General features: G+C 36.5%; 6 protein-coding genes across 9 annotated transcripts; 1 reads left to right on the forward strand and 5 right to left on the reverse strand.

Moving 5' to 3' along the window:
- The first annotated feature begins 1,543 nt into the window (after window positions 1-1,543).
- On the forward strand, window positions 1,544-7,214 carry LOC144470739 (nuclear pore complex protein Nup88-like). Its single transcript, XM_078182233.1, has 12 exons — window positions 1,544-1,548; window positions 3,865-3,978; window positions 4,101-4,284; window positions 4,372-4,469; window positions 4,839-5,034; window positions 5,158-5,324; window positions 5,563-5,648; window positions 5,739-5,983; window positions 6,164-6,268; window positions 6,356-6,570; window positions 6,643-6,891; window positions 7,076-7,214. Exons 1-12 carry the CDS (start codon window positions 1,544-1,546, stop codon window positions 7,146-7,148), a joined length of 1,737 nt encoding a protein of 578 aa, XP_078038359.1. The 3' UTR covers window positions 7,149-7,214.
- Window positions 7,215-7,461: 247 nt separating this feature from the next.
- Window positions 7,462-10,654, reverse strand: LOC144467699 (uncharacterized). The gene is made up of 6 exons (XM_078176617.1): window positions 10,531-10,654; window positions 9,561-9,851; window positions 9,352-9,460; window positions 8,932-9,279; window positions 8,531-8,852; window positions 7,462-8,285 (listed from the first exon to the last, which is right to left on the reverse strand). The coding sequence occupies exons 2-6, from the start codon at window positions 9,827-9,829 to the stop codon at window positions 7,756-7,758; spliced, it is 1,578 nt and encodes a 525-aa protein (XP_078032743.1). The 5' UTR covers window positions 9,830-9,851; window positions 10,531-10,654; the 3' UTR covers window positions 7,462-7,755.
- A 228-nt stretch (window positions 10,655-10,882) lies between these two features.
- On the reverse strand, window positions 10,883-15,214 carry LOC144467686 (FK506-binding protein 15). Of its 2 annotated transcripts, none has more exons than XM_078176607.1 (12): window positions 14,821-15,214; window positions 14,462-14,626; window positions 13,856-14,375; window positions 13,434-13,637; window positions 13,324-13,359; window positions 13,071-13,250; window positions 12,688-12,828; window positions 12,402-12,624; window positions 12,055-12,332; window positions 11,865-11,987; window positions 11,609-11,788; window positions 10,883-11,530 (listed from the first exon to the last, which is right to left on the reverse strand). In XM_078176607.1, the coding sequence occupies exons 1-12, from the start codon at window positions 14,898-14,900 to the stop codon at window positions 11,450-11,452; spliced, it is 2,211 nt and encodes a 736-aa protein (XP_078032733.1). In that variant the 5' UTR covers window positions 14,901-15,214; the 3' UTR covers window positions 10,883-11,449. The 2 variants fall into 2 exon arrangements, with proteins under 2 accessions (XP_078032733.1, XP_078032729.1); XM_078176603.1 differs by having other exon boundaries at window positions 12,688-12,873.
- Window positions 15,215-15,540: 326 nt separating this feature from the next.
- Lipt2 (Lipoyl(octanoyl) transferase 2) lies at window positions 15,541-16,354 on the reverse strand. The gene has a single exon (XM_078196437.1). The coding sequence runs from the start codon at window positions 16,352-16,354 to the stop codon at window positions 15,638-15,640; it is 717 nt and encodes a 238-aa protein (XP_078052563.1). The 3' UTR covers window positions 15,541-15,637.
- A 22-nt stretch (window positions 16,355-16,376) lies between these two features.
- Window positions 16,377-17,960, reverse strand: Wrnexo (WRN RecQ like helicase). Of its 3 annotated transcripts, none has more exons than XM_078196404.1 (7): window positions 17,700-17,960; window positions 17,549-17,614; window positions 17,305-17,435; window positions 16,983-17,207; window positions 16,765-16,909; window positions 16,583-16,684; window positions 16,377-16,517 (listed from the first exon to the last, which is right to left on the reverse strand). In XM_078196404.1, exons 1-7 carry the CDS (start codon window positions 17,721-17,723, stop codon window positions 16,443-16,445), a joined length of 768 nt encoding a protein of 255 aa, XP_078052530.1. In that variant the 5' UTR covers window positions 17,724-17,960; the 3' UTR covers window positions 16,377-16,442. The 3 variants fall into 3 exon arrangements, with proteins under 3 accessions (XP_078052530.1, XP_078052541.1, XP_078052551.1); XM_078196415.1 differs by having other exon boundaries at window positions 16,983-17,141; window positions 17,700-17,958; XM_078196425.1 differs by having other exon boundaries at window positions 17,508-17,614; window positions 17,700-17,957.
- Window positions 17,961-18,766: 806 nt separating this feature from the next.
- Window positions 18,767-25,481, reverse strand: Sap-r (prosaposin). The gene is made up of 14 exons (XM_078197437.1): window positions 25,239-25,481; window positions 24,310-24,415; window positions 23,846-24,209; window positions 23,402-23,707; window positions 23,138-23,326; window positions 22,947-23,066; window positions 22,598-22,864; window positions 22,218-22,352; window positions 21,980-22,150; window positions 21,674-21,893; window positions 21,227-21,583; window positions 20,737-21,075; window positions 19,442-19,768; window positions 18,767-19,254 (listed from the first exon to the last, which is right to left on the reverse strand). The coding sequence occupies exons 1-14, from the start codon at window positions 25,273-25,275 to the stop codon at window positions 19,214-19,216; spliced, it is 2,979 nt and encodes a 992-aa protein (XP_078053563.1). The 5' UTR covers window positions 25,276-25,481; the 3' UTR covers window positions 18,767-19,213.
- Window positions 25,482-26,675: the final 1,194 nt, after the last annotated feature.

A 26,675-nucleotide genomic window follows, 5' to 3' on the forward strand; every position in this document is an offset into this window, starting at 1 on the left:
GCGGTGCGGTGCGGTAGAGAGCGCGCGGTGAAAAGCCGCGACGGAAGCGCGCGGGTAACTTAAGAGAAACACGAGGGAAAAGTTTTGCGGAACAGAATGATACGACACCACGTAAGATCCGCTTTGAAGTCGGCTCCGCCGGGCCATTCTTTGTAGAAATTGGAAGAAAAGCGCGGCGTGTAAAAAGCTGGCCGCGCGGCGGCAGCGGCGGCGGTCCGCCCCGGGGTTAATACGTTTACCTAGGAAAAAAATTATTCTTAATTTTTTTCTAGACCGCCCTAACCCGGACGAGAGGCGCGCAACCACGGCACACCGCGAGGGTGTGGCAGAATGCGCGGCACCGCCGTGTAAGAATTTCTTAATTAGATTCGAGCAGCTGCCCCCGGCCCTCTATTTTCTTTTGTCCCGTTCCAAGAAATTTCGCGCGGGCACGTTGCCCGCCGCCTGGACTCTTGCTCTGCTCGAGCGCCGGGCCGCCGCCCACCTAAATATTCGAACATTATTAGCGACTCTGTTCCACGGTGTTTGAAAGCCTGGAATTCGTTGCCGCGAATTTCTTACGGCGCCGCGAGAATTAACGGCGATTCTTTTAAGCGGTTCATTGCGGCGATCACTTTGCAAAGCGATGATCGAGCGGTGACGAACTCGAATTATTTATAATTTTCGTTTTTTCGCTTTATTTCGGCTTGACCTCGAAATATTTTAAATATATGAAAATTCACCAGAATTTCTTAATAATTGTCGCCAGAATTACAATTTAGATATCAAATTGTAACAAAATGTAATATAATCGTCAAACACACTCAACCCTTTGCGGTCGAGTGACGACTTCAAGGCGCCGCTAAAGATGATCATGTCATTTTCCAAAATAATTTTTATCATATTTCTTTATATTCAGAAAATCGTTGAAAGTTACATTTATTTTAGAAATAAATAAATTTTGGGAAAATTTACAGCTTTTCAGGGGGTAAATTTTTAGGTATTTTAGGCCAATTTCTGGCTTCTCAGCCTTTTTATAACCCTCCAACTTATATAAAATTGCAACACTACAAGTCTAAACAAATATCTTGGATCCGGGATTGAAAGTGAACGACGACAATCGCGAATGAAAAATCCTTTCGTTCCGTCATTGAGGACGAAAATGTGCCAATCGGCGCAGCTCTGAAAGATATCATAGCGCAAGGCGGTTAACGGCGCGCGGTAGGAAAGTCGGTTCGCGGAAAGACAGCAACAAATTCACTATTCAGAAACGCGTAAACTGTTTACGGCGGCCGGCGGGGAGATGGGGGGTGGAGCGGTCCGTATAGCAAGGCGAGCGGGTACACACGCAGGGGCGGCCCATAAATTTTGATAATTCCGAAATTGTGACAGAACGAAGAAAAATCCCCGCGAGGCCGTGGTGCAAAGTGCGAATAAATCGTTGCGTGTGCCTTTGTCAACGAAGCATGAAAGGTTGGGCGCGCAAAAGGGGAAAAAAAAGATCCTGCGGGAGAGGCTCGACCGAAAGCTCCGCGCGAAACGAAAAGAGAAAAACGGGAGAGGGATGGGGTAAGAGAGAGAAGGGGTAAGAGAGAAAGAGAGAAGGAAAGAGAGAGAGAGAGAAGGCGAGAGAGAGGGCACGATGAAAGCGGAAGGGGGTGGTCAGACCGAGGCGCTGGGGTTGACCACGTCGTCTGGCTTTCGACCGACTCTCTCTACTGGTGCGTGCATGCGTACATTTTTATCAATTATTAAGAACTCTGGCGTGCTTTTGCAACGAGCCGGGGCTGCTGGTGATGGTGAAGTTGCTTTCGTCCTTGTCGTTGGTGTGCGCGCCCGGTGTAACCAGTCGTTGCTGACGATACCCTATGCCCACCCGACCTTTTTTGTTTCCTTTTCACCCCCCCCCTGCCGGCCCACCCGGTTGCTCTTCAACCCTTCCCCCGTCCCTCTCCCCCGCATTCGCGTCGGCTCCTGTCCTCTCGCTCGCTCGCCCCAATCGCCTCCTCTCTTTTTCTTCTCTGTTTCCTCCACCCTCGCGCCGCGAACCCACCGCACAACCCACCCCTCTCTCTCTCTCTCTCTCTCTCTCTCTCTCTCTCTCTCTCTCTCTCCGTGTACACCCCACCCACCGGCCGGTACTGTGCCGCGGACATTAATAACGGCCACGGGCTAACCACCGTCAACCCCCTTTTGCCAGCGCTACCGTGTCCAGCCACGGAAAGTGCGAGAGTAATAATAAAATATACGAAATGTAGGCGACCATCGTTGTGCGCGCTGCCCTGCCTCGTCGTCCCGCGCAAAAAACAAACACCGCGACAGGCCGGACCAAACCACCCCCCCCCGCCGTCATCCCCTGCCCGCCCTCCTCCTCCGCCGCCGCCGGCGGCGCTGTACTCCTTTCGTTCCGTTGCGGCCCGAGGGTACGGCGATCGTGAAAGATTACCGTAATTTGCGTTAAATAACGACACGTCGGCCGAGCACCGGGCTAAGTAGCGGCCGCCGCCAGAGACAATGCCCGAGATACAAGCGCGCGGCCGGCCGTAACTCGCCGCACAATGGAATCAAGCGACGATCCCGCAGAAGCGCACGCGAAATCGAACGCTTTCAACCCACTTTGCGCCCGAGCGTTCTGCGGAAAGTCTCCGGAGGGATGCGGCGGTTTCCATCTACTGTCCGAGAGATCTGGCCGAGCTTGTTCGAGGAGTTTCGTTTCATTTTAAAAAGACGATAGAGGAATGTCAGACACTCGTTATACTATTTAATTTGTTTGCATTTTAACTTCGTCATAGTCTTGGCCGATGATTTCCTCGTTCCTTTTTAGGAGGTTTGATCGTCTCGATTGCGAAGTAATTTTTATTGTATGCCATTGTTGCTATTTTTCTTGAGCTTTCTCGAGTTATGACTCCGGGTTCAACAATTGTGCTACGTGGACTCGAAACATCTTTCCAGTAATTTCTTCCTAATTTATCATTCTTTTCATTTCATTTTGTTCGCGGCATCTGGGAAAGTGATCGAAAAATTTTTTTCGAAAGCGAATTTATTATAAATTATTTAATCAGTGTTATTTAATCAGACGAAGAACGTCTTCTGACCATAAAAAAAATCTGACCATAGCCAGTCGAAAATCGCATAATTAGCACTCATCGATAACTCTGCCAACTCTGTTCGGTAACTCATAATTTATTCTTCAAACAGATTCCTTTATTCTACACAGATTTTAGAAATGAATTCTCCAATGTAATAATATATCTAGTCGCGGGTGTTACGTGTAACGTAACTCCGATATTATTTCTAGGATTTGTTTTCCCCCGGTAAAGCAAGTTCCCCGATGCTGCCGCGAATAGAACCCGTCGAACAGAAATACGTGTACTTATGCAAATTCTATGGGATACGCTCGAACTACCGTCTAATGTTTGATTGACTTTAGACCGTATAAACTGTGGCACCGATGTTGTGTCAGATGCGGCTAATCTGCATAGTTCGCAACTCGTTTAAATTCGATCCGAACCAGATCTAAAGTGAATTAAAAGTTCGAGGCATGCTTTCTACCACGAGTAATGTCTGGGCGAAAATGAATCTTCGCGCTTCCATAATCGTCTCCCATAACCACCGCGTTGCTCTTCTTCGATGTAAAACAACGACGTTGACAACAACCTTTAGGTGGACAAGACAACAATCTGTTGAACTGGTTTTAAAAAATCGAAATTCCAAATTTCAAATTTTTGTTGTGTCTCTAGTTAATTTTGTAAATATTATATTATAGTATAGTATAGTATAGCATAATATAATATAGTATAATATTATTATTGTTACACGTTTATTTCTATCATGAGCGCATGAAACTCGTAGTCTTTTAATCATTTCTGCTCCGTCAAATTCCAGAGTGTACAAATTGGACCACTTCGACACATCGATAGAGATTCGCAAGGCAAGATGGCACCCTGGCTCGACGAACGACTCCCATCTTCTAGTTCTGACATCGGAAAACACATTCTGGTAACTCTCCACGACATAACATACACACTGAAACTAAAATCTGATTCGCAATCGTATTCCTTCGCTAAAAAATCAAAAGCTGCTTTATGATCATCCCGATTTAAACAATATCCTTTCTTTAGCCTGTACGAGTGCGAAGTAGGCAAATCGCCGAAGCTAGTTAAATCCTGGAAAATCGGTCGTACACCTTTGAGCTCGCCCTCGAAGATACCAGACTTCACGTGTTTAGGAGAAGCCGCGGTGGACTTTGATTTCGTCACGCCCTCGCTGCGGGAACCGGAAATGTTCAGCGGCAAAGACATCAAGGTGCGAGCATGAAAGATCGAATAATTGTGGCGCGATAATGGTAAGAGATTTAGACGACTGCGAGATCTGAGCGTGAATTGTTTCCAGAACGTCGCGGTCGATTGGAGCCAAATTGATTGGCGTATTCTGGTTCTACGCGGGAACGGGGAAGTGGTTATTGTTTATGGCAACGTGTTACTCGATCAGTACGTAGAAGCGTAAAGTAAAACTACAGATTCCTTTAACTTAATTTTTATATAGTTTAATTGCTTGTTATTAAACGGTGGATCTCTGTGCAAACATTTGCTTCTAATTAATTATTTTCTAAGAGCTGGATTAAGATGCGTTTCTTTATGGTTTCAAATGTTCGACAAATACACGGATAGTGTTTTGTTTATTTATTTTTTTATTTCCGTTCCTAAAAGAAATTTTACTCTTCTTCTTGTTCTCTGCATCGAATTCATTCCAAAAAGCGAATCTCTGCACGAGATCCCACAGCCTGGTCATCGCGTGGACCTCATTGAACCTGGAATTCATTGGTTTGCTTTCTTGTTCCCGCTTCCCGCGACGTTAAGGTATCAAAGCCCGGTGGTGACGAGAACGCTTTCCATGCATCCGCCAGCGGACGACAATTACGGGATAGACTCGTGCTCCATCATGTGCATACAGACCACGCCGCCCATAGTGGTTATCGCGACGTGCACCGGCAAGATATACCACGCGATCTTGCTGAAAAACGAAACGAGCGACGAGAACGATGTAGAAAAGCGAGTGAGTACCCGGCCACTTTGAACTCCTTGCGCCCGCAACCGGGGGAGTTGTCGTATTGAACTATATTATTTTCAAGAATTGTTAATCGGAGAGACTTCATGGCCGACGCTTATAATCTTCTAGAACTCCTCGCAATCCAATTCCATGTACAGTGTCCTATCCGAGTGTCCTATCTCAGATGAAACGCTTTACGTATACGAATGCATTGAGGTGGGCGACTTCTACGGAGACACCGATAAGAAACTCAATTTCCCTATAAACCTTCATTGCGACAAGATTAACAAGTACAGGTAAATACCATCGTCAATAAGTGTCCCGGCTCGTTCTTTTTTATTTTTTTATTTTTTTTTTTTTTTTGATCGAAACTGTCATGTAGCAACGACCTTACAGAATTTGAAATGTACTGTCCGCAGTTTCGTCGACATATAATTGCGATCGATAAAACGAGGAAATGATTTAATCGTAACACTGTAAAAAAAAAAAAAGAACAAAAGACACACTGTCAACAAACTGCGTTTCTTCTGTCAGGTATTTCTGCACACACAATCACGGCTTGCAAATGGTTACCGTGCCAATGGTTTCGGAACTGGAAGATTACTTGAACATATCGGACGGTAAATAATAAAACACTGTACTCGAATAAAAGCGGGGTGAGTCCACCCGTCGTGTCATGCACGCATAAAATTCTAACGATCGATGGATAGATATCGCCGACGTGTGCCTACCGTCGCCGTCCAATCAGTCCAGTTCCCAGCACTGGATCTGCGGTAGAACGAAGCAAAGGGGAACGAACGATGCGACGCCGATCCTCGGCATCGGGATCTTTCAGGAACCGTACGTCCTCGTTGCTCTGTTGCACACCGGCGACGTTGTCAGCCGTTCTCTCATCGATCTCCGCTACTTCCCAAAGATCGAGCCACTGGAACCCGTAACGAACAAGGAGAAGAAGGTACTTAGGGTATTCGACGAACACGCTGTGGTATCGCTTAAACAATCATTTATTTCAAAGTCCCTCGAACTTCGGTATTTAAGGGAAAAAAAATAAACAATTTCGTTCGTACCTTCTACACTGCTGAATTTTCTAATACTGCAAAAAAGTTAAACGAATTAATTGAAAAATTTTTGTCAGCCGACCAAGGAACCGTTCGACGTGTACATAAAGAAATTGTTGAAGTGCAAGACCCCCGAGCCGAACGTCGACACTCGGCTACGCTCGATGGAAGTATGCCTGCAGGTACAAAAAGAAAAACAATAAAATGGTCAACTGTTTATTGATTTCTGGAAACACGTCGAGCAACATAACTCGCAGCTTATGTTTAAGGAGAGTGACGACTACCTGAGGAAGGAGTTTGCCAGACACGACCATATTCACGAAGAGATCAGCAAAAAGGTGCGGGCGTTGAAGATAATGAAGAGCCATCTATTGAAGCAGCTGGACAGTTTGATGGAGACGAGGAAGGAGCTGCAGCAAACTGCTGAACGGTTGGCCGAACGGTACGAGGACATCAAGTACGCGCAGGAAAAGCTGGCGCAAAGGTAAAGAAGAAGAGGCTTGTACGGATCAACGGAAGTGCTTGGCAATTGTTAAACTAATGGGTTGTTGTTTAGATCGAAAGAAGTGCTGCGATTAGTTAATTGCAAGGAGCCCACCATCACCCCGATCGAGAGAGCGGAAGCTGTGAAACTGAGGGACATGGAGATCGATGTGAAGAAGATGGGGGTCAGGTTGAAAGAGCTGCGGATGAAATCGGACCAACTGACTCAGCAGATAGAGAACAACGACATGAACGAGAGAAAGAAGGAAATTGTTTTTAAAGGCGGTCAGGAAGGAATAATAAAGAATACCCTGAATAATATGTACGTATTTCAGGCAATTCGTGGTTGAATTATGATTAATTTACATTTGACTCTATTTTATCTGTGTGAGATCGAAAAAGTAACTTTAAACATTTGTCTAAGGAAAAATTATTAAACAATTTAGTAGTACGTCGGCTTTGGGGGCAGTAAACATACATTTATACTGTTTTCTTTTTTTTTACAGGGGGAAGGATATCAAAGAGTTAATTGACGAGCTTAAAGAGCTCGATGAGGAAGTATGTAATTATACGAAATAATAAGGTATTATGTTGTGCATGAAATGTTTAATCTAATTTGAATATTTTGGATATAATAAAAATTTATTTGCAAAATAATTTATTATACTGGATATACACGGATCTTATCATTATCCACTGCGCTCACGGAACACTTTGTACAATAATTTCAATATAAATAGAGTTAAACATTGACAATAGTACTCTGTTCTAATTAAAAGTAAATTTAGAAAAAGTTTACAAAATTGGAAATGTATCGTTATAGAGAATTCAAATAAATAGCCTCTCCATTTTTTCTTCTTTGCTCGGATTCGATGATTTTTATGTTTCTATGTCTGTTACGCCGCAGGTGCTGCTGCTCTCTCGATGACGACTTGTATGAATTAAATACTTCGCTAATTTAATACAGCCTTTCATCGGTAGTTTGGATACCGATGAGGAAACGGCATTACTCCTGTAACTTAGTAGTTATTAAATTGAGTGGCTGTGATTTACCGCTACGCGTATTAACAATATTCAATTATTGTTCAACGCATGGTTTGACACTCAAGTAGAACACAGTATTTTTAAAAAAGAACGGCATGGGCTCATCCGCGACGCATCTTGCAACCAAATCCTTCGATATCGTTCAAGGCACAAAGATGTAATGAGACACGTCGTTGGAGTCCTCCATCACTTTCGACTGGAGCAACTTGATCTCCAATCGCAGTTTCTCCTTCTCCATTTCCTGCTTTCGTATCTCATTTGAGTAGCAATTGATCTGCAGCTTCAGCTTGTCTTTTTTAAGTTTCAGCATCTCAGTCTCATGATACAGCTTCCCCTTTTCTGCCCGTAACACCGCCAACTGCTCCTGGAGTAGCTGATGGCTGGCCTCGTCGGACAGTATCACTTCCGGTGCTTCAGTGTCTGCTTTGCCTGTTATTACCGAATTGGAACAATTCTCCCCGCTTTCTGGTCCACTATCTAGTTCTGCTTCAGCGATGGTAGCTTCTTTCATGATCCAGATCCTGGAATCCGCAGTATCATGAAAAGCGTTAGGCGATTTAGCCGGTTGCTGCGGCTGAGGGCTTAAGGATCTGTTTTGTTGTTTGGGGGATAATGATGTTGCTTTCATTTTGTCTATGTCATTGGATGGCGTGATTGTCTCTATGCCTAAAACTAAAACAAACAGTTATTTCTCTCTTCCGCCCCATTTAACATTCTTTAAGTGTTTAAATGCAAAACCATTAATGTTAAATTCGTCTATTTATTTTAACAAGAATTGTAGTTTTAATGCGAAATACTGCTCTTGAGTCAAGCTAACCTGAACAATGCGCGAAGGGTAAAGAAAATTCAATTAATTTTGTTAAAGAATTACGACTAGAATGATTAGACTAAAAGAAATCAATGTCAATTGAAAGTACCTCTAGGGTTGGACGATTGACTTTCATCCACTGTATGAGACAAATGATTGTTGCAATAAGTATTGAATTCTCTCTCATCGACGAAAACTGAACCGTCAGCGTTCACGATGGATTCGACTATCACAGATGGATCTCCATCCTGCATTACCAATTCTCCGACAATTTCGCCGTTCGCCGCTATAATATCACCGTCGTCATTCGCTCTTAATAATTCGCCATCCGTAGTATCTATCTCGTCTACTACTTCTTCTTGCGTTAATTGACCACTGTAAGAATCTTCGCCATCGTTCCCTTCACTCACTTCTAATTCAGTCGGCAGCCGCTATAAACGCAAAAATTAACTGTTCGCAGATGCGCTAAGAAATATATTGTTGTATGCACACCAAAATGAAATCTCTTACATCTTGACCCCAAGGTGACTCTTGCTCTTTTTTCATCTTCTTTATTGTCTGCGCGATTTCATCCTCAGACTCTGAATAAGTTTTCCTATCGTTGTCCCTACCCTGCATTTTCTCAATATCGTGAATTTTTTTAAACAATTGATACGCTCTTTCCGGAGTAATATTCCGCTTTTGTTTATTAGCTGCAGCTATATTGAATAAATCTTTAGATCTAAGTATCTTGTTCGTCCGTAATTTCACGTATTCTTTCAATCTTTTACGGTCAATGTGCAACTGCATCAAATCTTGCACCTCTTGTTTAATCTCACCGCATAGTTTTCTCTCTTGTGGAAGATTCTTAAACAATTCCTAACGAAAAGAAGGAAGGCCAAGTTGAACTGATACCCATAGAAAATTCAGAGTAATTTAACGATTGATTACCTCAGAGATTTCATGATTATGCTCATTGTTAACACTAGTCACCTCTAGTTTTGTACCATCTTTTGATGCCCTTAACATAATATGTGCTGGACAATTTGTTCTTATTGATCTAAATATGAAGAACAAAATACATGACATGAGTATACGTTCCAAGACGCAATGAGATACATGTAGTTCAATGTATTTAATTTTCAATTTCATCAACTAACTGAGACTGTCTCCTGCCAGCTCCTCGTGGTAAAAACTTTTGTCCACCATAGATACAAGCATACTTTACAGAATAATATTTTAAACGCTCGCTAATCGGACGAGCAGTTTTCATATGAGCTCCGCTGACTGTTCTGCTATCTCTCCTCCAGTAATGGACTAGACTACGTTTCGAAAATTTCTCCAACTTATGCTCTAGCTCCTCGTAACTATCAAACATTTCTCCCAAGTGGAAGGATACATCTTCATCTTCCACTATACTTACATCCATTATAAAAACAACGGCTAGCAATCTATTACATCAACAAACACAGACATTATTTACTAATAATGGCAGGCATATATTAAGTATTCCATATAGATTTCAACTGTTAGGCGAGTGTTAAGGTCAAATAAAAAATGTTTGTAAATAACAATACCGACCATCGAAATGGGGGGAGAGAGGGAACTGTGTGAAATAATGAATGTATTGTCATTATGACATTTCGCATTGTTTTGAAATGCGATTCTTGAAATTATTCAAGTAGTATGAAAGAGACAGAGCTAAGAGAAAAACCATTGTGTCTGTTTGTCGATGTTTGATGTACATAGACTGAGAATCCTATGCAAATATAAGATAAATGTGAGATCTAATAAACGGTGTTTATACATAAATCGTGATGCTGTATATGGGGAAAGGGGTGAAATACAACCAAGTTGAATGAAGTAATATTCTAATTATAATTTTGGCATTAATTGAAAATGTAAATCATGAAAATTATCAAGTTGTCTAAAACGGATACAATTGGGGAAAAAGCATTGTTGTTGTTTTTTTGGTCAACGTTTGGAGGTTAGATTTCGATTTGATTGGCGTGGCAGAAGCCAAAACGAAGGAACCGTGAACACAGCCAGACAGAATTACTCGGGAGCCGGACAAAGTCGGACGAGACTTTCTGTTCCCTATTAATTTCCAGTCTTTGCAGGGTAACTTACGTCTTGTCATATTTCCCGCGGTATTCCTCAATTTCTTTGTTGTTTTTACTTTGTCCGTTTGTTATGGAAACGTGCACTGTGATTTTACGCCATTTCTAAAACAGGATAAGCGATTGAACGACGGCGCAACTGTTGTAATTTCCACGGCGTTCAAACGTTTTTGCATTTTTAAAGAAAACCGTTTCAAAAATTCGTCCAACGTATTTTCTAATGATCAATCGATATTTTCTGGTAATCGATTAACATACTTTATGTGCATAAAATAATAGAGACTAGCATTTGTAAAGATTCGAAAACCCAATTAACCTATTCATTTTCGCGGTAAAACAGACGAGAGTACATAATAAGTTGAAATCGTAACTAAAATAATATTTATTGATGCGTAACCTTATGTTTCTACAAAACTCTTATGGATATTCAAATGATTTTAAAACGGGTTAAAAAATGATTGAACATGGAAAAATTATTTGTTTATAATACTGAGATATATGTTTCTTTAAGAAGGTTCCTTGTCCTTATTTTAATACGGAAATAAATTAACTCGAGCAACTTAAATATTCCAGTTGTTATCATTAACAAAAAAGGTATAAAGGAAAGATATAAAGTTTGAGGGACCAAATAAAAAATTTGTCTTAAGATCACATTTCTCAAGATTTACAAGGTCGTTGACTTCGTGTTTAATGGAGCTATATAATAGTTTTATTCCTATCACGTAATAGCCAAATTAATTAAGAAGTCAACAATCTACAATATCGTGATTCTTATGAAATCTTTATAACAATTTTATTATCACAATTGATGTCTCTTTGAGCCCAATCATGTATTTCTAATATATTTTTTCTTATTATCAATAATATTTGAAATATTTAAGATACTCAAGTTGGCTGGGGTACTCTGTATAAAATGCAAAATAAAGATATCAATGTAACCAATCACTTTCATCTTCAGTATCCATAGGAGGAATGGGTGGTGGTTCATCTTGTAATAATATAGGTGATATCTGTAAATAAAAGAAGCATGGAAATATGTCTGAAAATTACAGTAAATAAAATTGATTGTAAAAAAGAACAAATAGTACATTGGTATTCTCTGAAATATAAGTCTGCTTTGGTGGTTCGTTTGATAAGACACTTAATGAGTCAGGAACAGTAGTTTCCATAACTTTTGAAGACTCTGGTTCTGTTACATTGGTAGCAGTCGATTCTACTTTTTTACTGCTTTCTCTGTCAGCATTGTACAAAACTTGTAATGTTGCATTCTACAATCAAATTATCCATAAAAAAATGGTGAACCTATTATCAATAACTAGTAGACTAATTTTCTATATAATTTACCTTTATTGTACTAGCGATTGTTGATTTTATGTAAGAGGTCGGATATGATTCATCCGTAAATTTATCCATGAGGGCGTGATAAATTTTATTCATTATACTTTTAATTTCTCTGTTCTTATTATTCTAAAAGAATCATCGTTAGTAGATAGAAATAAAATAAATAAAACATAGGAATAAAATAAAATCTCACATCATTTATTTCTGTAGAACTTGCAGATGTCAATGAATTGCACTGTTCAACAAGTTTAGATATTTTATTTTCTAACAAGACTTTCTCTTCCATATATTTGCTATTCAATTCCTTCGTTACATTTAGATCTTTCCTTGTTTTCTCTATATGCTCGTTTGTTTCTTTTAATGAACCCTCCAGCTCCCGAACTTTTTTACTTAAACTTTCATTAGTTTGTGTTAAAGATTCTTTCTGACTCTCCAAATTCGTTATGAATTCCGTTTTTGCAATTAGTTCATCTATACATTGATCAAACAATTATCATACCGTGTTCCGTTAATAATACCGTATTAAAATTTACAGAATACCTTTTGACTGTTCTAATTTCCCTTTCAATGTGCTCACAGTATTCTTCAGATCATTTAATTCTACAGAATCCTTGGTAACTACAGCATCGGCACTTTTTTGTGATGGATTAGAGTTTTCCCCGGACTGCGATGAATTCATGGCCAAAAACATCTTCAGAACGGCATCCAGAGCTGTTTGATCTTTTACAGGAGACGTAGCATTTTGAAGTTCAAGAACATGAAACTGTATACGATTTATATTGGCGTGTTTGTAAATATTGTGTTATCATTTCGAGAGTATAACTACCTTGTCGAGTAACTTTTGTACATTGTCTGATATTTTGGACATTCCCATTCGTAGTTCTGTGTTTGTCATCCTAGATTCTGATAACAACATATTAAGTCCTGGATCCATCATTGATGGTATGGCTGGAGTTACACTTGGCCGCTGTAATGAATACACTTGACCATCCAGAGTAACAACGTTGTTTGGCTACAATATATATATGTATATATATACATATGCATACATACATATATATATATATACATAAAAAGTAACTTGTCAGTATAAGTGCTTTTCAATAAAGAAAGACTGATACAGGGTGTTCCGTAAACCGTGATACAATCGGAGAGAAAACCATTTTGCTCTTTCCGGTTGTATCACGATTTATGCAACACCCTGTATACCTGAATCTGTTTAGGAGACCAATGAGCGAATGTGGGTGCTGAAACAAAAGGTTTACAAGCAGCATTTGTTACAGGTGCATCACCTTTCGATTTCAATACTCTATGCACATTCCTTGACGTTTCTTCTGGTGATTCTCTTAACAATTGTTTCTTATGATGTCCATCGTCCGACGAGTCCATCTAAAACAATACGATTATACAGTGGGATAAATTGGTTGAAAGAAATGTCTAATTCAAAGGAAAACATATTTACCGTCTTATGACGTGGCGATTTGTGTGGTATATCATCCTACACATGAAGTACATACAATTTACTAAAAATTTTCCAATATTGTTAAACGTTAAAACAGAGATTTCCAGTACCTCGGTGTCTTCAGAGTCAGTAGTAGTGGAGACAGGTATTTTTGGTAATATAGATTGACCCATTTTTGCCATTCTAGATAAAATAGATGCTTTATCATATGTAACTTTATGCGATTGTGTAACTTCTTCCCTAGGTTGTATATCTACTATTTCTATTTCTAGTATAACATCTATCTCCTTGGGAAATCCAGGACCCAAACTGATCTATGAAATATTAAAATTTTTATACACATTCGTCAATCACTATGCAGATTATGTAAAGCAATGGCTTTCAAACTTTGTTGATTCATGGAACCTTTAGGATTATTAATTTTCAATTTACGGTTCCTTCACTTTTCTTGTTTGAAATTCTTTCAAATTGCAACTCTGTCTTACAGAACATAGTTTGAAGACCGCTGATGTAGAGTGTTTAATTGCAAAACCTGTTTACTAGGCGGCAAAAATAAAATTCTCTTTAATCCTCTGTTACTTCCTATAAGTGTCTTTTCCCAATTGTCATCTGTAGATATTGTTACAACCATTATCTGTGATGCTGTAACATTGAATTTAAAAGGCTGTGCTATTTCTGGAGCAATGAAATACTTTATAATCAGTTCATCCCCTTCGTTTGCTATCACATCTTTGTTTGTAGGAGTCAAGTCCTGACAAAGGACATTCTCTATTTTCCCATCTTTTGAGAAGTATCGAGCTAATCCAACTTCTCTAGCAAATTGTATACAAGTATCATTGTTTTCAAATAAAATTGACCAATTCTCTTTATTGCCATCATAGTAACTTGAATAATTATTTGGCTGTACTAAATATAAAAAATCATGTGTTACTGTAACAATAGACACGTGATCTTGCTTGGTTCTATATAAAATAATCTGATATAATCTCGTTGCTGTGTTTCCTATGAGGGCCATGCCAAGCTTTCCAACTGGTACATAGACTCCATTTTGTCTACGAACAATACAATTTATTGTGTATTAATGAAGGAGGCTAAGGATAGCAGATAAAATTCTTTGTACACAAATACTACGTCGTACAATTTAAATGCGTGCACTTCTTTTGCAATTATGACTTCCGTTTTGCTTGGTGCAGTTTGCTGTAAATTACGTGAACTACTCAGTTTCTTAATGGTTTGTTGTTTTGACAATGAATTGCTGTCAAGTGGCTTAACTTGCATCCCAAATATAGCAGCTAAATTGGACCTACAAAAGCGCTGTTTTAATCGATATTGTTGAGAAATAAAATAATAATTACAACAGAATCTGACAGTATAAACGTCATGTCATCTCCTAATTAATACATATGAAAATATATCAATTACAAAAATGCTCTCCTAAACTATTAAAGTTGTTTTCAAAGATTTCTACTAATATAAAAAATTATTGAAGCAACATACCCTCCTGAGGGTAAAAAGTCCGGTTCATCTTCGTCTCGAAAAATTTTATCGAGATTTGGCAACTGATTTCCCAAACTCATAATTATAAATCAAGTGTAAACAAGTATGGTGCAATGCCACATAAATGACAAATCAAATAGTAATTGCAATCAGAGATCACGGACAAGGTACATAGACCTAGCACCTATTAGCACCCAATGTACTTTTGTACTTTACGTTTTACACCACACAAAAATTGGGTGCTAGGCTAGGACCTAAGACTAGTGATGGGATCAAGTTAGATCAATTGTCAAATTCAGTATTCACGAAACTAAGTCAAATCTATCCGCTGCGATACACTGTGCAGCAGTACCTCACCATATTGCACCATGTCAGGGGCAAAGGGCTGTGAAATTTGAGGCATGGTACAGAAACTGTCTTTTCCTGATTGGTTGGTACTCCGCAGTTAAGCAGTGCTGCCTTCATAGTTTTAGGAGAAAGAGAGGAAATGGCGAATGAGCAAGAGAGCACGACATCAGACAAGCGAAACTAGTCACACCAACGACCAATGTAGCTTGTCTTCCTCTACCATGTTTGCGATCTCGCTCTTTTCGCGCGTCTCTACTTATCGCCTCGTAAAATGATCGACCACATGAACGTTCAATTATATATCAATTATCCTGATTTATCCGGCAGCACAGGGGAAAAAAGAAGAGGGTGGAACTGGACCACGACCAGGAATAGATTGGAAACATTATTTATCACAATTTATTTTAAAAAATGTACATAAAAAATTAGATTAATTAATTAAAAATACATTACACGATTAGATTACGATTTATGAATGCATCTCGTATTTTTTAACATTTTCCATTAATTCCAAAGATTCACTTGGGGAACATTCAGTCAGTAAACACTGAAACTGATCTTGGAACGCATTTTTAAGTACAGGTAGTACATCTTGAGTGGTTACAACTGTATTCAATTCTTTACTAATACTAGTCACACCTTTTCCTTCAATACCACAAGGCACAATGTGATCAAACCAATCCAAATTTGTATTACAGTTTAAAGCTAACCCATGCGTTGTTATATATCGACTGCCATGAATGCCAATTGCACATATTTTTCTATCTTCTACCCACACACCAGTATCTGATGATGTACGAGCACAAATGCCATAGCTTGAACACAATCGAATTATCATTTTTTCTATTTGGTCAACATACCATTTTATTCCCTGGTTAAAGTCTCTTAAATTTAATATGGGATATGCCACTAACTGACCAGGTCCGTGGAAAGTTATCAGACCACCTCGGTTTGTCCTATAAAATTCTGCACCTAAATTCTTTAGCTTCTCTTCATCTTGAACAGTGTAAGTCCTGTCTCTAATACCAACAGTGTATACTGGGTTGTGTTCAAGGAGTATCAGTGTATTGAAGATGTCATTTTGTTCTTTTTGATGATGACGATCAGACACTATTTTTTGTAATCTTAAGCCAGCATTATAGCTTAAACGGCCAACCCACAGAACTTTAACTACGTTACAAGACATAATAGTTTACTGGTAAAATCTTCCGATTGATCACATAATTTCGTACAACTGAATACTTATTTTCACATGCTCATGCAACTGAAAGGACTTAATGGTTCATATTCTCTTCATTAATTTTTGCATTGGCTTTCTCCTGTATAGTAATATGTAAAAGCCACGAAACCTGTTCAGAAAACAACTTTTTATAGACCCTTAATAAAATTAAATTGATAACAATGAAAAACATACATAGGCATCAGTTGCAGCATATGTTTTTTGGTCTTCGCTTAAGGGGTAAACATGCCATTGGCTCATTCTAACTTTCTTATTTTTATCAATCCTCTTTTTCAACTAAAACAGGACAAGAACAAATGTAATCACATTATTATTATCAATACATTATGTAATATCAATATTTTTAAAGAGCTAACCACATAGGCTGTTAATCTTTCCAAACTCCAGCGACACGATCGATTCAATACTCTGTTTGCAAAAGGGCCACTGTCCATGCAATTATTTTCTACAACCTTTTGAGCAGGAAATTCTTTAAAATCCCTACCCAGCTTCCAGATATCACTGTTAATTCAGGTGTGATATAAATGAAGTAATAAATTATATGTTTATAACATAAAAGCCATAATTTACTTACTTCTTAATATTTACCCCAACGAGCTTTACCTTTGGATGAGATAAAAGAATCACAAATGCAGCAGGTAATTTTCTAAATGCATATATATGCAGTAAATGACAAACAGCATCATTGAAACAAATTTGCGCTAAGGCAGTTTTTCCACTTCCAGTCTTAAAACTAAAACTCCACTCTAAATCAAATCCAATCGGAACTATGTCACTATCACACCGGTCTATTTCATTTCTGAATGCGGCGAATAAAAAAATATTAAGTGAAAAAAAATATAAACGAAAATATCTATGGCACTCTTCCGATTAATAATGCTGAAATGAATACTTACATAATATCATCACAGACCATAGCACAAATATTAAAGTCATTGGTATAATTAATTCGTCCCTTGAATAAAATTTGTTGTAATAAAGAGATGTCGGTCTCTTTCTCTACGACTGGTTTTATTTGATTTTTGTCCTATAAAAATATTTACAATCATCATGAAAAGTTCATTATAAAATTTAATATATGCAAAAATATACGACCTACTTTTTGACTGAAAAAGAAATTTAAAATGTATTTTAACGTACGGCCAAATTTGCTGGAAGATGTCTTGGAGATCGCCGCACTGTAACTTCGTTACACTCCGGTAGCGGCTAAAAATATTAATGTTTATATAACATCACAATACAAAAGATGGGTGTATTTCCATAAGTATATTAACCTTACTGTTTCACTTACCTGACGGCGTATGAACGTTGTCATGATAATGAAACAAGCGAAAATTGATGGCTTTATTATATAAAATACAACTATAAATTACATCGAAGATCGAAAGATTATCTTTTCAAACTGTTAAACAATTTTATTGAATTCTGACCATAACAATATGCCGCTACTTTTGAACTCATTATCATGGACATAAAAATATATAGACGGAGCGTAATGTACTCCTAATAATGTCCTACATTTAAGAACCCCGACTAGGGGAGCCGTATTTTTGATCGTAGGGATCTTTAGGGAAGAAAAAGGACTGCTTTCCTCTGATTTGTTGGGAATTCATAGTTGACTAGTGCTGCCCTCATAATCAAAGTCAAAGAGAGGGAATTACGAGAATCAATCGAAGAATTGATCATCTTGTAAAAACTATAAATGCGATATACAAAATGGTACTTAGGACAACAAGATATAAGAAAACAAGCTTTCAGATATAAATTCGAGGTTAAAACAGTAGTTAGAGTTGCCAAATTTAAGGAAAAAGAGAAAAATAAGCCAACATTGAAGTGCTTCGAAAAGAAGATTAAAAGTTAGAAGATGGCTTACTTGGAAAAGCAAAAAATTTGGTATATAAATTATGTGGATATATGTAGCTACACAGAGATAGGAAAACATAAACAAACGGAAAGGTAAATGGAATATTGAAAAAACGATAAAACTAGATGGACTATGTAGTTAAGACAATAGATACTGATAAAATGGAGAGAAATAGTACACACTATAAAAAGTGATTTCATGAGCTATATAAATTTTTCCCAAAAAAGAAAATATTTCGAAAGAAAGGAAGGGGTATTCGAATGCTGTAGGAATACTAGAAATAAAAAAGAAGTTCCAAAGGACAGAAATAAAAAATAGAAAACAGCAATTCATGCTTGAACAATTGGATTTCTTCATTGTACTTAATGTTGAAAAACCATTATCCCAAAGAATGATAGGCAGTACACAATAAAATAAAAGAAACTATACATACAATAGAAGGAACTTGGAGATAGATTTATAAAACGAAACATACCATAATGAAGTGATCAATATCATGTTATATTCATTATTTATTGTTACAATAATGTGAGTGTACATTTAAATCATTCAATAATCATCAAAGTGTCAAGGCAAAATATAAAATATGAGGTATCTTTGAAAGGTTTGTACAAGTGAGCATGTGATAATTTCAAATCAAAAACAAAAAAATATAGAATAATTAACTTTTGTATGGAACTTACATTGCAATAAAATTCAGTTTAAAAATTTGCTTTAAATATATCCCATTACAACTAACATAACATACATTTAGCTACATGTAGCGCAGGTAACCGTAACAACATATTCGCAAAAGAGAATTCTCAAACCTGATTTTTTAAAAAAAAAGATCCATATAAAAGAAACTACTCTAAATTTTTTTACACGATTTCCTTATCAGGAATTACATCGTGCCTGTTTGCACATGCCTGTCAGAGATACCCTGTACATATAATTACTGGTTAGAATAAGAACGAGTCCACATCTTCCGAGGCAGCAAACACTGAAAAAAAATAGTATCTCACTATTTCTTATTATAAACAATAAGATGGCTATATAATTCGTAACAATATATTACTGAAACCAGGCAATAATGAAACTGGTACGATTGTATCATTCAAAGTGATTAAAATCAGGATCACACTGAAAGCACAGCTTTGTGTACGGAAAACCGTGTATTTTGTAATTACTTTGAGATTCCATATGCGCTGAGCGCGCGGTGCAGGCTTCCGCCAGCTTGCAAACTGCGTTGGGAACGGGGCTGCTACTGCTGGTGATTCCTTGAATTACACTATCGGCATGATTGTTGACTGCGTGATGGCATCCATTGCGTGCAAACTTTGGAACATGATCGCAAGCTTCCTCCAACGCCGATTTAATTTTGTCCCTCGACTTGTCGCTGCCGACTTTCTTCAGAACATACTTCACCGCTAATTCGCATCCGGGACATAGGAAAGGTACTCGTGAGTCAACCGGCTGTTCAGCCATAGAAACTGCATTTTCCACCTCATTATTTGCTGAAATGGAAAAATGGAACGTGCTCATTTATTACAAGTTGCTGCCAATAGGAAAGCTACGTTACTGAAACCGGGCAATAATGGAACCGGTGCGATTATATCTTTCAAAGTGATTAAAATCAGGATCACACTGAAAGCACAGCTTTGTGTACGGAAAAACGTGTATATTGTAATTACTTTGAGATTCTCTATGCGCTGAGCGCACGTTGCAGTTACAGTATAGAAATATTTTTGCAATAAATAGCAGTCAATTGGTAGTGATTAGCTCTCGAGCTATGGGTAGAATGAATATGTGTATGGTCGTACATTAGTGGGTCCTGCACTTTAATAATTCTCCAGCATGATCCGTTAGCATGGTTTGCTATAGATATTTTTATTACTCTCATTGACTGGCGATTCACTGCTGAGACAGGATCCACTGCGGATTGGACGCGCAAAAAGTGTTGGGGATAGACCTGCTAGCTTAAGGCTTAAGTGAATTGTCAGCCAATCAGAGCATACAACATTTCTATAGATGCTGTCGTTAACAGATCAGGCTGTGGCCTGAAGTTATGCAGAATTAGGGTCCATTACTCTATAATCCTCAAAAGAGTCAGCTGAAATGTTTGTCAATCTGGTTGGTTGTTAGAAATATATAATTTTACTATTGGCTGAAATGCTAGTGACATAAATCTGTTTGTGCACGGTTGGCGGGGCAGTTAGAGACTTCTCATGGTTGTCTCGTTGATTGATTCTTTTTCAACAGTGGTTAATATCCCATAAAATAATATCGTACTATATTGGAATTTAAAGAGAACTAACAGTGCAAGAGGAAGAAGTTTTTTCTCAATTCAATCTTATTTTCTAGATAATCCCAATAATTATTATTAGTGTTGAATAACCATGCAGTGACGAAGTTTTCTAACCTAGCAACTATCATTTAAACGTAGGAAGTACATAAACATGTGTAAAATATAACTTTCAATTACCTTCTAACTCAACGTCCGCAGCACGTACAGCATAAGCACCTACGTTGGTACAAATTCTTTTAATACCATCAGTATTTGTAAGAGCATTAATTATTGAATCGGCATATTTATTGACGAAATGAGTGCACTTGTTAGATTCAAATTTTAAAAAGTGACATGCTTCACGTAACGCATTTTCAATTTTATTTTTCGATTTGTCATTACCAACTTTTTTATCAACATAATCTACAGCGAATTTACATGCGTTATACGTAATATCCCTTAGTCTAATGCTCTCCTTTTTAGATTGATTCCTTTCATCAGTGTTGATTGAAATCATGTCTTGAGTTTCACTAATTACTGAAATATAAGCAGGACAAATTCTTCTTTTAATTATACATATGTGTATTTCTTAAACGTAGTACAATTCTTAAAGTAAATGTAAACTGAATTCGATTATATGTATATATACAGATATATGTGTGTATATACAGATTATGTGTTTAAATACCCTCTAAGACTGCCTTTGCGAATTCACAACCTGCTATGGTAGGGCAGATTGTATGAGGATCAACATCTGTTATAATAGCATCAATTATAGCATCACCATGTTTATCGACGAAATGTGTGCATTGCTTAGAAATAGATTTCGGAACATGGTTGCATGATGTGTGCAGAGCATATTTAGTTTGGTTTTCTGTTCTGTTGCCAACAATTCCTTTACAAACATCGCGAACAATCAATTCACATACGTTGCATTCAAGCCTCCTTTTCTCATTAATACTGCTATTTTTCTTTATAACAATCTTCTTTTCATTACCACTCCATTCACTATCAGATGGAACTGCATCTGGTATTTCATTAGTTACTGAAAAGGGAGAAGTGTTAAGATTATCTATTCTCTTTCTGGATTGAAAATTTTCGTCATAAATATACAATACATGATAAATATACATACAGATTTCACCATTCTTATCCATAAGGAATATATTTTTGTTGTACGAATTCTGAGGAGCTTTGCACAGTTTAAGGAAAACGCACACTTCTTGTGGTGTCAAGTCTGCGAGTAAGAGATCTACAAGTTCTTTGCTATATTCCTTCACGAATTCGTCACATTCGTTTCCCATATCGTGGGGTAAAAGGTGACATAGTTTATCCAATTCATGTTGTATGTTTGACTGCATTAAGTATTACAAAATATTGTTATGGCAATATCATAATGAATAAAATTAGTAATAGAAAAAAATTACAGCTAAGAACTAACCTCTGTCTTATTATTTTGAATTACATTATAAATTTGTTTTACAGCAAGCAGACATAGCGGGCAACTAGGTTTATCACTTTTCTTTTTTTCTTCAACCGTATATTTTGCCGGAATACTATCCCATAATTTCAGAAATCTTTTGGTAGGGCATAGTCGTATCATTCCGCATACCTGAAAATTTCTTCTTGAATTACTGTCCTCCTTAAAATAATTAGCGCATACAAATTTATATACTAACATGGCCTGGATCGATTCCTTGAACTAATATAGCAACAACAGCATCTCCATATGTGTCCACAAATTCATTACATTCTCCACGAAGAGATTTTGGTAACAGCTTACATACATTTTTCATGTCACTCAACACTTTCTCCTAAAATATAAATAATAATTACTTACTTTAACGAAAAATTATATTATCTAAATCATTTAACTCTCGCATACTCTTCAAATGAAAATTGGTCCATTTATTACTTTAAATGCTATAAAATGTTTTATTTCTCTCTCATAGTTTGATGTATCTGCTAGAGTTATAAAATTACGAATAAAATATATTTGACCGAATTGAAGTATAAAATAGAAATGGCTCAAATAGTTTCCAAGTTTGGTAATTCTTACCTCTGTAGCAGGATTTGTTAAACTATCCTGAAGGAAATGTAATACGTATTCACAAAGAGTACAGGATTTTCCATCTTCTACCAGACTCTCCGACACAGGGAACGGAAACATCCTATCAGTATCCAATTGCATTCCTTCAATTTCTGATTCGCTCAATGGTTTAGAATTCTTTTCCTGTTTAGGTTTCACATCTTTGTTTGAATTTTGGAAAATGCGTAATCCTATTTGTTCCACATTCTGAGGTAATAGAGGCCAAATTGGTTGACTCTACGCGATATTAAATTTTAAATGAATACCATTTTGAATACATTTTTTAATATTTTTGTTATTTACATAAAGAATTATTTACCTGTACTGATTTTCCTGGGGCAGGACACAGTCCAGAAATTTCACATATACTATTACTATTAAGACGTTTTGTGAGGTATTCATAAATTTCCGGATAATATTCATCAACAATAGAAGTACACTATATAATATAAAATATACCGTTAATATCATAAATAAATGCATAGAAATAGTAAATATAAGAATACTTACTTCTTTTGCAAACGATTTTGTTTGTTGACATAATCCATTTAATACTTGGCGGAATTCTGATTCTGTAGTATTAGCCACTAAAAGATCTCTTAAATGTTCTACTAGTTGTTCACATAATTTGCATGGTAAATCATCGCTTAGATCAACCATACCAACGCTTGAGAGAGGCCTAATTTCAACTTTTGGTCCCTAAAATTTATTATATACAATTAAGTTATTTAAAAGTTTTTATATCATAAAGTTATGCGTTTTGCTAAAACTTACTTCGTCAGAGTCTTCGTGTTTATGATACTGTGCAGTACATTGTCCAGATAAATGACAGATATTTTGAGAATTGAAATTTTCTTGTAAATGAGCATATACGGTATCAAAATATGTTAAAACTGTTGCGGAACAAGCATCTGTAAAACTACTGAGCTCTGCACACAGATTCAGAATTTTTTGTAATACTTGATTACGTGGAGAATTTTTTAATTTATATTCCATGTGTGCTGCAAGTGTGAGACATTTGGTGCAATTATCGGGTTCAACTTCATCTTTTTCTAGAGAATGAGATCTCATATCTGCAAGCTAAATCGTAACAAATATAATATAAACAACAGCAAAACTTGTATGTAAAGTAGCTGTTATCTTTTAATACTTGAACAATAAGATAAAGCATTTCATAAAATATTCAATGATACGTAGACAATATTAATTTTAATTTACCTTGTTTGTTGATGAACCGTATTCTTCTAATAATTTATCAAAATGAGCGGAATTACAAAGACCAGATACTGAACATACAACAGATGGATTCATTTCTGATGCCAATGTTTCAACTAATTCGGGAATATAGTCATCAACAATTTTTATGCACTCCTTCACAATTGGCTTAACACGAATCAGTTTGCAGCTTCCCTCAAATACAGATTTCAAGTCTTCTTGAGTTTGATTGCTTTCTAACTGATCACGAGCCATTTGAACCATATTCTTACAAACGTTACAGACGTCATCATTATCTTCCGGTACTTCCATTTTATTCCATAACGTTTTTATGCAGTAACCAACTGCGTTAAATTCCGCCGCATTTCTGTATTCATAATAATAATTATTACATTTCATAAAGTAATGTATAACCCATATATTATTTTTTTATGATTTACTATCATCTAACATGTTATTAAACTTACTTAATATTTGCACACCAATGCGAAGGACCCCACGTAGCTCCATCGTTACCTATAAGATGACTACCAGCTGGTTCTCCTGCATTAATTATTATTCTGGCTGTACACGCTGAAATAATATAAAATACAATAATTCATATAATCATAACCAGTAATATAATTTAGATTCATGTGAAAATAATTAGATATCAATTATCAATCAACGTTGGCATTAATAGATTAGTTTATACGATGAGAACTTCCTATATCTAAATTGATAGAATAACAAAGATGTCTCAATAGAAAAATTTTTGGACATCAAAATGATTGCATTTTTGACATTGAAGCTGATTTATTTAAATAAAGATCACCAAGACTGATATGTTACTTACATATTTATGGATTTTATATTATTTATTAAATTTATATTAATACATTATACGATTATATATTAAAACAATTTTTGAAAATTATTTGGCAAATTTACTTTTAAATAGTATATAGAATAAATCCTTTCCGGAAAGAACATAACACAGGTGACTCTAATCAATGTCAAATTATTCTACGAATAGTGGCTTGTGTTGATCAGATGCTTTTCTGTAGCAATCATTCAACACTGAGTCATCTTAAATCTGACTAAGTAACTCCATCCTTTCTGAGTTACAATAACGTGTTATTAGCTATGTAACAGGAAAGAATATTACAGTATAAATAAGTTAGCGAACCGTGCGCAATCTTACATTTAAAAGAAATAATCACTCAATGTTATGGTTTCAAGGTACAATAATACTAACAGACTGCGTGCGATTGATAAGATTTCAGTAAATGTGACGCATAAGATGTTATTCTAAATGTTTAAAAATAAAACAACACGCCAGCAATAAATTACTTAAAATTGTACAAAGAACTACGTCGCAGACAAAGGAAGATTAATTTCAATGTTGACTACTCACCAGTCAGAAACGCACAAAGCGTAATTAATGTCTTCATTTTCGTTGCTTCGTTTCTGAAGCGATCTCAGAAACGTTTCTTTGTTTCTGAATTATCCGCAATGATGTGCCAGTTACTAGTAGAAGGTCCGTTAAGATAATATTTAAACTGGTATCGACAAATCGTTAAACAACGCTTGAGCAAAACTCTACTCCCAAACGATTATTCCCGATTCTTCCTAGCGCTAGCGTTTATACGTATTCAGCGATTGTGAAGTCTCTCTCTCTTGTTCTCTTTCTATTTTTCACGATAGCCAATAAGAGTCGAGAAGGTTATCACGTGACAGGCAACCGTTCTCCCACTTATGCACCGTGTATTGTATGTGTCACTTCTGTATAACGTATAGACGAATACACGTGTGTATATACATGGAAATTGATATATACATATCGCATTCTTCAAATGCGATGCAACTTGTACTTTTCCCCTTGGTAAAACTGAGATTATATGCCTTCCCTTTTCTCTTATTGGAATTACAGAAGGAAGTAGAAATTTTTGCTGCTCGAATTGATTTTATATACATGCCCCGGTGAAGTAGAAAACTGTACGATGAATTAGTCAAGAGAGTCATCTGCTGGTATTAACCGCGAAGCAATATTGTCTTTAATCATAAATTAATATTTCGAGTAGTTATATGCATACTATACTACTACTACTTGCTACGACAAAAAGAAAAAATAAAAAATTCTTTTTTTTACTGCAATCTTGAAAAAGTTTACTGCGTTTCAAAAGCTTTATATATTTTATATATTTTTTTTCACCACTGTAGGTATTTTAAATTATTTTATCATAATCTCATTTTATTTTTTCCTTTCATCAATAATGTTTTTTTAAAATCCAGTAAACTATACTTGCATTTATTTCGATTCTGTATTTGTATTGCAACAATTTCAAATTTCCATAACATGTATTTCTATAATATTCATATTTGTATTTCTTACGTAAAAACCGAATGACAGTTACACATGTATACATAGATATGTATGTATAGCTGACTTTTAATTTTTGTCTTTTAAAGCATAAAAAGAACAAAAAAATGTAGAAATTTCGTGTTCGAAAAGAGGTGGCTTCTAGATAAGAGAAACGTGCAAAGTTTCAATTTGTTATATACTATGGCATAAATTCTGACATGTTCAATTTTTCATTAAAAATTAGTATTTTATTTTTAGCAAGTTGATAATATTGTTTCGATGTTACAAGTAGGCTACCATTATGTTAAAAGTCTCTTTGAAAAATTATTTCTCGAAGAATTTTTATGTTCATTTCTATCAAGGATTATTAAATCTTTCATCAATCTTTACGAAATAAAGTCTCGTATTTCTTTCCAAAATTCTTTTCCACTCAAAATTTTGTATTGAAATTCATTAAGCTGTTTATGCGATTATACTGCTTTAATACGC

This window comes from Augochlora pura, chromosome 1 (genome assembly GCF_028453695.1).
Source record: "Augochlora pura isolate Apur16 chromosome 1, APUR_v2.2.1, whole genome shotgun sequence".
Classification (NCBI taxonomy): Eukaryota; Metazoa; Arthropoda; class Insecta; order Hymenoptera; family Halictidae; genus Augochlora; species Augochlora pura.

Bases quoted from the DNA above. Each gene is read 5' to 3' on its own strand.
- LOC144470739 (XM_078182233.1), top strand. The intron at 4,470-4,838 runs GTACGTAGAAGC...CGCGACGTTAAG, and splicing joins GGCAACGTGTTACTCGATCA to GTATCAAAGCCCGGTGGTGA. The intron at 6,571-6,642 runs GTAAAGAAGAAG...GTTGTTGTTTAG, and splicing joins CAGGAAAAGCTGGCGCAAAG to ATCGAAAGAAGTGCTGCGAT.
- LOC144467699 (XM_078176617.1), bottom strand. From the start codon at position 9,829: ATGGATGTAAGTATAGTGGAAGATGAAGATGTATCCTTCCACTTGGGA. The intron at 9,461-9,560 runs GTTAGTTGATGA...CTTCATATTTAG, and splicing joins GCTGGCAGGAGACAGTCTCA to ATCAATAAGAACAAATTGTC. The intron at 8,286-8,530 runs GTACTTTCAATT...TGTTTGTTTTAG, and splicing joins TCAATCGTCCAACCCTAGAG to TTTTAGGCATAGAGACAATC.
- LOC144467686 (XM_078176603.1), bottom strand. From the start codon at position 14,900: ATGAGTTTGGGAAATCAGTTGCCAAATCTCGATAAAATTTTTCGAGAC. The intron at 13,638-13,855 runs GTTTTGCAATTA...AATATTTCATAG, and splicing joins TTTTGCCGCCTAGTAAACAG to ATCAGTTTGGGTCCTGGATT. The intron at 12,874-13,070 runs GTATACAGGGTG...TATATATTGTAG, and splicing joins GGTCTCCTAAACAGATTCAG to CCAAACAACGTTGTTACTCT.
- Lipt2 (XM_078196437.1), bottom strand. From the start codon at position 16,354: ATGTCTTGTAACGTAGTTAAAGTTCTGTGGGTTGGCCGTTTAAGCTAT.
- Wrnexo (XM_078196404.1), bottom strand. From the start codon at position 17,723: ATGACAACGTTCATACGCCGTCAG. The intron at 16,910-16,982 runs GTAAGTAAATTA...CTGAATTAACAG, and splicing joins GTTGGGGTAAATATTAAGAA to TGATATCTGGAAGCTGGGTA. The intron at 16,518-16,582 runs GTATGTTTTTCA...TTTTCTGAACAG, and splicing joins ATGCTGCAACTGATGCCTAT to GTTTCGTGGCTTTTACATAT.
- Sap-r (XM_078197437.1), bottom strand. From the start codon at position 25,275: ATGAAGACATTAATTACGCTTTGTGCGTTTCTGACTG. The intron at 23,327-23,401 runs GTAAGTTTTAGC...AATAAATTTTAG, and splicing joins AACACGAAGACTCTGACGAA to GGACCAAAAGTTGAAATTAG. The intron at 22,151-22,217 runs GTTAGTATATAA...AGAAATTTTCAG, and splicing joins AAGGAATCGATCCAGGCCAT to GTATGCGGAATGATACGACT.